Source organism: Nycticebus coucang, chromosome 9 (genome assembly GCF_027406575.1).
Source record: "Nycticebus coucang isolate mNycCou1 chromosome 9, mNycCou1.pri, whole genome shotgun sequence".
Lineage (NCBI taxonomy): Eukaryota > Metazoa > Chordata > Mammalia > Primates > Lorisidae > Nycticebus > Nycticebus coucang.
Window position 1 is genome coordinate 48,405,518 of NC_069788.1, and position 9,347 is coordinate 48,414,864.

The 9,347-nt window shown below is 48.2% G+C and overlaps 1 protein-coding gene across 1 annotated transcript; it reads left to right on the top strand.

Moving 5' to 3' along the window:
- The first annotated feature begins 4,102 nt into the window (after positions 1–4,102).
- LOC128594091 (patr class I histocompatibility antigen, A-2 alpha chain-like) lies at positions 4,103–7,929 on the top strand. The gene is made up of 8 exons (XM_053602630.1): positions 4,103–4,284; positions 4,412–4,681; positions 4,925–5,200; positions 5,782–6,057; positions 6,173–6,283; positions 6,715–6,747; positions 6,885–6,932; positions 7,092–7,929. The coding sequence occupies exons 1-8, from the start codon at positions 4,212–4,214 to the stop codon at positions 7,094–7,096; spliced, it is 1,092 nt and encodes a 363-aa protein (XP_053458605.1). The 5' UTR covers positions 4,103–4,211; the 3' UTR covers positions 7,097–7,929.
- Positions 7,930–9,347: the final 1,418 nt, after the last annotated feature.

Consider the following 9,347-nt stretch of genomic DNA (forward strand, 5'->3'; position numbering starts at 1 on the left):
CCTGACTTAAGCGATTCTCTTGCCTCAGCCTTCCAAGTAGCTGGGATATAGGCGTTTGCCACAACACCCGGCTATTTTTTGGTTGCAGTTGCCATTATTGTTTGGTGGGCCCAGGCTGTATTCAAACCCGCCAGCTCCGGTATATATGGCTGGCGCCCTAGCCGCTTGACCTACAGGCACTGAGTCAAAACATTCTGTGGCTCAAGGGGTAGGGCACTGGTCCCATATGCTGGAGGTGGCGGGTTCGAACCCAGCCCCGGCCAAAAACCAAAAAAATAAATAAATAAATAAATAAAGATATTTGCATGGGAAATGTAGAGACATTACTGTATCTCCTTTCTGTCTCAAACTTACGTGGCTCCTAATGCTATGTGATGTCTGAAACTTTTAATCATTTTGTTGAAAAGAGAAGTTGAAAGTATTAGAGAAATAATCAGATGAAAGAAGCATTTGATTTACAAAATTCTGAAACAATATTATAATTTTGTTTTTGACATGTATGCAAAATCATTGATATGCTTCCCTTCCAGAGGAGCAGGTTAAATCCCTCACCGTGAGTGTGGCCTGGACTTAATGGTTCACTTCTAACTGATAGAGCAATGTGGATGGACTAGTTGGTGACTCTGGGTGAAGAGTCACTGAGGCTTCCACCTTGGTTCTTCCTCTCTCTTGGATCACAGCCAGCTGCTGTGTCATAAGCAACTGTGGAAAAGTCCATGTGCTAGGAACTGGGGCCTGCTGGGACCAGCCAATAAGGAGGTGAGGTCTCTTCAACAGCCATATGAGTGAACCATGTTTCATAGAATCTCCAACCACAGTCAAGCCCTCAGATCTTACAGCCTTTGCTGACAACTGGACTGTAACTTTGAGAGAGGCCTGGAGTTAGGAGAACTTAGGAAAAAATCTCTTGGATTCCTGAGTATCAGAAACTATGGGAAAAACTAAATAGTTGTTTTTAGAGGTGCTATGTTTGAGGTCATTTGTTACACAGCAGTAGATAACTAATACAACTTCCAAGGAGAGGATGAATTTTTTTATTTCAGATTAATATGAGGGTACAATGATTATGGTACAATGTATGCATTTGTCAGGTAAGTTCCCTGTTGTAGTTGTGCCCCTCACCCAGGAGCTGTGACATGTACCCTTACATCATGCCCATTAGGTGAGAGCCACTAACACCCTGCCCTCCTTCCTTGTACCCCTTGCTCCTTCCCCCTCCCTCCAGCTTGAATTAAATGGAATTTTTCTCCTGTGTGGATATTAGTTCTCTACTGGCTTCATATTAGGATTGAATACACTAGATGCTGGCTTTTCCATTCTTATGATACTTTCGCTTTATCCAGGTTAATGCAAAAGACGTAAAGTCTCCATCTTTTTTATAGATGAATAGTATAGTTTATTAATCTATTCACATTTTCATGGGCACCCAGGTTGACTCCACATCTTCGTGACTGTGAATTGAGTTGTGAGAAACAATTTAGTGCAAATGTCTTTATGATAAAATGATTTTTTTCTTCTGGGTGATACCTAGTAATAGAATTGAGTGATCAAATGGAAGGTCTATTTTGAGTTCTTTAAGGTGGTTTCTCCATGCTTCCTTCCAAAGCGCCTGCAATTGAACTGCAAGGTGTATGTAGTCCCACCAACAGTGTGAAAGGGTTCCTTTCTCCACAACCATGCTAGCATCTGCAGCTTTGGGACTTTGTGATGTGGGCTATTCTCTCTGGGGTTAGGTGATATCTCAGGGTGGTTTTGATTTGCATTTCTCTGATGATTTGGGACGATGAACATTTTTTCATGTGTTTGTTGGCCATTCCTCTGTTGATAATAAATTACTGCACTTTAATTTTCATAAAATACATTAATTATAAATACATTAATTATAAGATATTAAACATGTCATTTGGTTTTAGGATATAAGAAGAATTTCCATGGCTAAAAAGGATGCATTGTATTACCACTCTCAACCACCTATTCATTTGAACTTCTATTTTCAACTCTGATCCATTAAACACAAAGGGAAGATCCAGGCCATGCTAGGCTGACTCTATGATGTCCCCCAATAACCATGCCTTCATCATGCACCTTCCCCCGGGGGTTTCAATGAACACTAACGCAGATGCTGCTGTGAAAGAATTTACAGATAGAATTACAGCCCCAAATCAGTTGACTTTAAGATGAATTGAACTGGATTGAACTGTCCTGATCAGGTGAGTTCTTAAAAGACTGGATTCTTCTGGAGTATGAGATTCACAGGCAGAGAAGGACTCAGTGTGAGTCTTTGGATTTTGAAAGTGGCAAGTTCCTGTAGTAAAGAATGCCGGTGTACATATACCACAATTTATTAATCCATTCGTGGATGGATGGGCACTTGGGCTTTTTGTTAACCAGTGTGATGAAAATGTGTCAAAAGGTCTATGAAACCAGTGTATGGTGCCCCATGATCACATTAATGTACACAGCTATGATTTAATAAAAAAACTAAATTAAATTAAAAAAGTAAAAACAAACAAACAAAAAAGAATGCGGGTGGCAGCCGTCCTGCCTCTCTACCCTGATAGCTGGCAATCAAACAAGGACTTCAGTCCTACAACTGCCAGAAAGTGAATTCTTCCGTTGAGCTCTGTATAAGCTTAGGGGAGGACCCCAACCTCAAGATGAGGGCACAGCTTTGTGAAACCCTGAACAGAGAACCCATCCACACCACGCCTGGATTTCTAAGGAGCAAAAGCAAATAAATGGTCCTGGTTTAAAGGCAATAAATTTGTGGTAATTTGGTATACAGAAATAGTAAATTAATGCACAAGCCCAAGAGATAGGCACATAATGTGTTTTTCACTGAAATGAATTTATGAACTGCTATTCATTTACTTGCATGGAGCATTTTAAGTGAAGAAATGATAGAATCTGACTTCAGTAGCAGGACTGGTGACCACTATGGTGGAGAATAGTTGTGGGCAGCAGGTGAGGGGACAAGGCTAGTGCCACAGTTCAGGGGTGAGAGGTGGTGGGACTGAGGGGAGAAAGGGTCTGAGGGATGAAAGGGACAGAGGGAAGGGCTGGAGAAGCAGTGGGCAATGAACAGGATCAGAGGGAAAGAATTGTAAAGCAGCTGAATTCTCAGATTTAAATTCAGTGTTTTATAGATTTTTAATATAGAGTCTAGCAGGGTGCTCTTTGCATTTGGTAATTAACACATTTACAGGGCTACCTAAAAAGCTAACTTCCTACTAATATTAATTACATTAAAAATACCACATGTCCCCTTGAAGATAGACACACAGCTTAGATGTGAATAATTCATAAAACAGGCAATGCATGAGCACTGGTGAAAGCATTTTGACTGAGCACGTGCAGCTTTGAAGTGATTAATGTTCTACAACTCCTGGTTGACGTACACAATAACAAATTGTGCTTCTTTGTATGGGAAATGTCCTGCACTCACAAGTAGAGACTAAGGGCTGTGGAATGAAGATAAATTTAAATACAACTCAGAATCCAAGTTACATAGTCCAGGAAAGTAAAAATCGGGAGCTTTGTGAGTCTAACAGTAATGAGTTTAGACACATTGCTCTATCAAGGGGCCAAAATCAGTTCTGTTACACATTAGATTTCTGATCACTAGTTAATAAGCAAGAAGGAAAGTTTCTGAGAGTTTCTGTCAGGTGCGTTTAGACATAACTCCAGGTTTATAGAGAAACCACCATCTCTGCACCTCCAGTTCAAGGGTGAGCTTACCTGGCATGAAGTTCCCCGGGGATGGGTTTTGTTTAGAAGAGTCCAGACGGGGAGAAAAGGAGTAGGAGTCAGAGTCCAGTTCAGGGAGAGGATTGAGGGAAGGGGCTGGACCCAGACTGGGGGTCAGTCCTACGCCAGGCTCAGGAGACAGCGTGACAAACAGTGCTTGGTGCGGGAGAAGCAGGGTGAGGGCAAAGTCCCAGGTTCTGGGCGTGGCTGTCAGGGTCTCAAGTCCTAAGAGCGGTGTCGGGGCGGGGAAGCTCAGCGCAGAGGATTCCCATTCTCGTCAACGTTTTCGTTTCTTCCTCTCCCAACCCTGGTCAGGTCCTTCTTCCTGGATACTGATGACGTCACACCAGTTCTTACTCCCATTGGGTGTGGGTTTCTAGAGAAGCTAATCAGCGTGGCCGTGGTTCCCGGTTATTAAGTGACCGCAGAGCTACCCGGACTCAGCGTCGCCTCAGACTCCGAGGATGAGGGTCACGGCGCCCCGAACCCTCCTCCTGCTGCTGTCGGCGGCCCTGGCCCTGACGGGGACTCGGGCGGGTGAGTGCAGGGTCCGGAGGGAAACGGCCTCCGCGGGGAGGACGAGGGGACCGCCCGGCGGGGACGCAGGTCCGGGGAGCCGCGCCGGGAGAGGGTCGCGCCGGGTCTCAGCCCCTCCCGCCCGCAGGCTCCCACTCCCTGCGGTATTTCTACACCTCCGTGTCCCGGCCCGGCCGCGGGAAGCCCCGGTTCATCGCTGTCGGCTACGTGGACCACACACAGTTCGTGCGGTTCGACAGCGAAGCGGAGAATCCGAGGATGGAGCCGCGGGCGCCGTGGATGGAGCGGGAGGGGCCGGAGTATTGGGAGCAGGAGACGCGGAAGGTCAAGGACCACGCAGAGATTGACCGAGTGGACCTGGAGACCCTGCGCGGCTACTACAACCAGAGCGAGGGCGGTGAGTGACCCCGGGCCCGGTCACAGGTCACGACCCCTCCCCGCTCCACAGACAACCCCGGGTCGCCGCATTTGCAGGGTCCGAGGGTCACCCCGAGGCTGCGGGACTCCTGAGACCTTCAACCCGGGAAGGACCCGCGGGGACTTTCATCCGGTTTAGTTTTCAGTTTGGGACAAAATCCCCGCGGGTTGGTCGGGGCGGGGCGGGGCCGGTGGGCGCGGCTGACCGCGGGGACGGGTCCAGGGTCTCACACCATCCAGTGGATGTACGGCTGCGACGTGGGGCCGGACGGGAACCTCCTCCGCGGGTATGAGCAGTTCGCCTACGACGGCGCCGACTACATCGCCCTGAACGAGGACCTGCGCTCCTGGACCGCGGCGGACACGGCGGCTCAGATCACCCAGCGCAAGTGGGAGGCGGCCGGTGCGGCGGAGGGATACAGGGCCTACCTGGAGGGCAGGTGCGTGGAGTGGCTCCGCAGATACCTGGACAACGGGAATGACACGCTGCAGCGCGCGGGTACGTGGGGAGCAGGGCGCCTCCCACATGTCCTGTGGGTCTCCCCGCTCCCCGTACACAAGGAGGGGAGGAAAATGGGTCCGACGCTAGAATATCGCCCTTGCTCTGATCCAGAGCAGGAAGACGCCCCCTGAGTGTGCAGATCCTTTCCTGGAGAGTGACTCTGAGGGACCGGCCTTCCCTTTGGGACAGTTAAGGGATGAAGTCTCCCAGGGAACAGAGGAACAGACAGTTCCTGAAGTACTGGTCAGGGGTTTGTTTCCTCTGACCCTGCAGCGGCCTTGGGCACCATGACCTTTTCTCTCAGGCCTTGGTCTCTGCCCCATTCAGTGTTTTCGGAGGTCTGATTCCAGCCCTTCCGGGTCACTCGGGTCAGGACCAGAAGTCCCTGTTCTCTTAGAGACCGGAAGTTTCAAGGAACACGAGATCATCCCAGAACCCTGGGTGCAGACTGGTGTCTGGATTTTGCACTCCCTTCCCCACCCCGTTTGCCCTGTCCATCCTCAGGATGTCACATGAGCGCTGCTGGAGTGTCCTACAAGGGATGCAAAGTGCCTGAATTTTCTGACTCTTCTCCTCAGATCCCCCAAAGACTCGTGTGACCCACCACCCTACCTCCGACGGTGAGGCCACCCTGAGGTGCTGGGCCCTGGGCTTCTACCCTGTGGAGATCACACTGACCTGGCAGCGGAATGGGGAGGACCAGACCCAGGACACGGAGCTGATAGAGACCAGGCCTGCAGGGGATGGAACCTTCCAGAAGTGGGCAGCTGTGGTGGTGCCTTCTGGAGAAGAGCAGAGATACATGTGCCATGTGCAGCATGAGGGGCTGCGGGAGCCCCTCACCCTGAGATGGGGTAAGAGGGGGGTGGGGGCATCACATCCCTTCTCAGGGAAAGGGGCCCTTCTGGAGCTTTTCAGCAGTGTCATGGCTGAGGCCTGGGGTCAGGCTCCTCACCTTCCTGTTTTCAGAGCCCTCTTCCCAGTCCAGCATCCTCATGGTGGGCATTGTTGCTGGCCTGGTTCTCCTTGGAATTGTGCTCACTGGAGCTGTGGTTGTGATGTGGAGGAAGAACAGCTCAGGTACGGCAGGGATGAGGGGAAGGGTGTTTATTTTCTTGTCCCACTGTTGTTTCAATCCCATGTAGCAGGATACCCTTCCCCATTACTGGGAAGTTCCATCCTCACACACCTCCTTCCCCAGCCAGGGCCCTGTGTGCCAACACTTACTGCTTTGTATAGCATATGTGACAGTGAAGGCCAGAGTTTTAATGTGATGATTGTGGTATGGGGACCTGATCCCAGTAGTAACAGGTCAGAGAGGAAGGACCTTGCTCAGAACAGACCTCCAGGAGGGCAGTTGATCCACTCTTACCTTCTCTTCTGATTCCTGATACTGCCCTGGGTCTTTAGAGTTCTGGAAACTTCTCTGGGGTTCAAGATGAGGGGGTTCCTCTAGGACCTAATGGCCCTGCCTGTTGCCTGGCATCTCATAGAGCATTTTCTTCCCACAGGTGGAAAAGGAGGGAGCTACACTCAGGCTGCAAGTAAGGATGGGGGACGGTGATCTGTGAGGCCTTTGGGATGGTGTAGACAGGAGTCCATGGCGGAGCTCCCAGTCACATAATTCCTCCTTTAGCCACATCTTCTGTGGGCTCTGACCAGGTCTTTTGTTTTACCCCAGTTAGTGACAGTGCCCAGGTATCGGATGTGTCTCTCACAGCTTGTAAAGGTAAGATGCAGGGAGTGTGATAGGAGAGTGGGGTAGAACAGAGGGGACACAGCTGGGCTGTGGGATTCTTTGATGGGACGTTGTGAGTGTGTGGTGGGCTGTTCAGTGTGACCACTTGGCTATGACTAATCTCATTTTGTTCCTTATTTTTTTCTATAGTCTGAGATAGCTTCCTTTTGTGGGACTAAGTGTTTGAGCCTCCCATTTGTGAATTCAAGATAATTGTGGTATATGTACACCATGGAATATTATGCAGCCATAAAGAAAGAAGGAGACTTTACCTCTTTCATGTTGACATGGATGGAGCTGGAACATATTCTTCTTAGTAAAGTATCTCAAGAATGGAAGAAAAAGTACCCAAAGTACTCAGCCCTACTATGAAACTAATTCAGGGCTTTCACATGAAAGCTATGACCCAGTTACAACCTAAGAATAAGGGGAAGGGGGAAAGGGAGGGGAGGGAGGGGGGAGGTGGGTGGAGGGAAGGAGATTGGTGGGATTACACCTGCTGGGCATCTTACAAGGGTATATGTGAAACTTGGTAGATGTGGAATGTAGATGTCTTGACACAATAACTGGGAGAATGCCAGGAAGGCTGTGTTGACCAGTGGGATGAAAATGTGTCAAACGATCTATGAAACTAGTGTATGATGCCCCATAATCATATCAATGTACACAGCTATGATTTAATTAAAAAAAAAAACCCCTCTGACTTCTTCTGCAAATGCTTCTGAATGATTCTGCATCCCTGTTTGCCCCTACCCCTCGGTTCCTGGTAACCCTTTCTCCCACACTCACCTGTGTCCCTTCCTGATTATTTTTCCTGTTGCAGAGAGGTGGGGGTGGGAGGGCTCCATCCCTGTCTCAACTTCATGGTGTACTGAGTTGCTTCTCTACTGAAAATAATAATTTGAATATAAATTCATTTCTCAAATTCTTCCTATGAGAGAGGGAAGAGGGGAAATAAAAGGAAGACCTGAGAACCTTCCAGAATCTGTGTGTTTGCTGTGCTGAGTCTGTTGCAGGTGGGGACAGTTAAAGGTCATCAGGAACCGAGTGCCTAGTTGGTGCTCAGTCCATCATGGACTTCATGTGGTCACTACTTGGCAGGGTTATCCTCATTGTTCCATTGTCCTTGTCCCTTCAGTATAACCTTGTCCCAGCAGGACCTGTGATCACAGGGGCTGACACATGGCCCAGGGTGGGTCCTGCACACAGAGGTAGAATTTTTACCCTGTCCAGCTCTTGCCCTCCTAGGGCTCTTTCCTAGATGACATTGTCCGTCTTTTCCCCAACGTTTTTATTATTTTTTAAAAATTTATTTTAATGTTTGTGGATGCAGAATAGTTGTCTATAATTGTGGGGTAAATGTGATATTTTGATACAAGTTATATAATGTACAATGATTCAATCTGGGTAATTAGGATATCCATCCCCACAAACATTTATCACTTGTTTTTGTAGAGAATGTTTAAAATTAAATTAGACTAAATCTTCTCTTCTCATTCTTTTGAAATATATAATAAACCATTGTGTTAAAAAGTTCTTTTTTTTGACAGGGTCTCACTTAGCAAAGGCTAGAGTGTAGTGGCATTGTCTCAGTACAACCTCACTGCAACCTCAAACTTCCGGGCTCAAACATACCTCCTGCCTCACCCACTGAGTATCTTACATTACAGATGCTAATGCCATGCTCACCTAACTTTTTAAGAACTTGTTTGTAGGCTTGGCGCCTGTGGTTCAAGTAGCGAAGGCGCCAGCCACATACACCTGAGCTGGCGGGTTCAAATCCAGCCCGGGCCCACCAAACAACGACGGCTGCAACCAAAAAATAACCGGGCCTTGTGGCAGACGCCTGTAGTCCCAGCTACTTGGGAGGTGGAGGCAGGAGACTCACTTGAGCCCAGGAGTTGGAAGTTGCTGTGAGCTGTGATGCTACGGCACTCTATCCAGGGCGACAGATTGAGGGTCCTGTCTCAAAAAAACAAACAAACAAACAAAAAAACCCAAAAAACTTGTTTGTAGAGATGGGGACTCACTATTGCCCCAGCTGGTCTTGAACTCATGGCCTAAAGCAATTCTGCCACAGGCATGAGCCAGCCATCCAGCCTAGTAACGATTGTCACTCTATTGTGCTACTGAATACTGGGTCTCATTTCTGGCATGTAACTGTGCTTTTTGTACCCATTAACCAACCCACCTCCACAGTACCCTTCCTAGCTTCTAGTAACCATGATCGTGCTTGCTACTTCCATGAAATCAGTTATTTTTAGCTCTCACTTGCCACAGAGAACATAACATTTGTCTTTCTGTGCCCTGCTTATTGCACTTAATATAACGTCCTCCAGTTCTATACATGTTGCTGTCCCCAACCTTTTAAAGGAACCAGATTCTGGAGTTAGTGGAGAGGAGGGA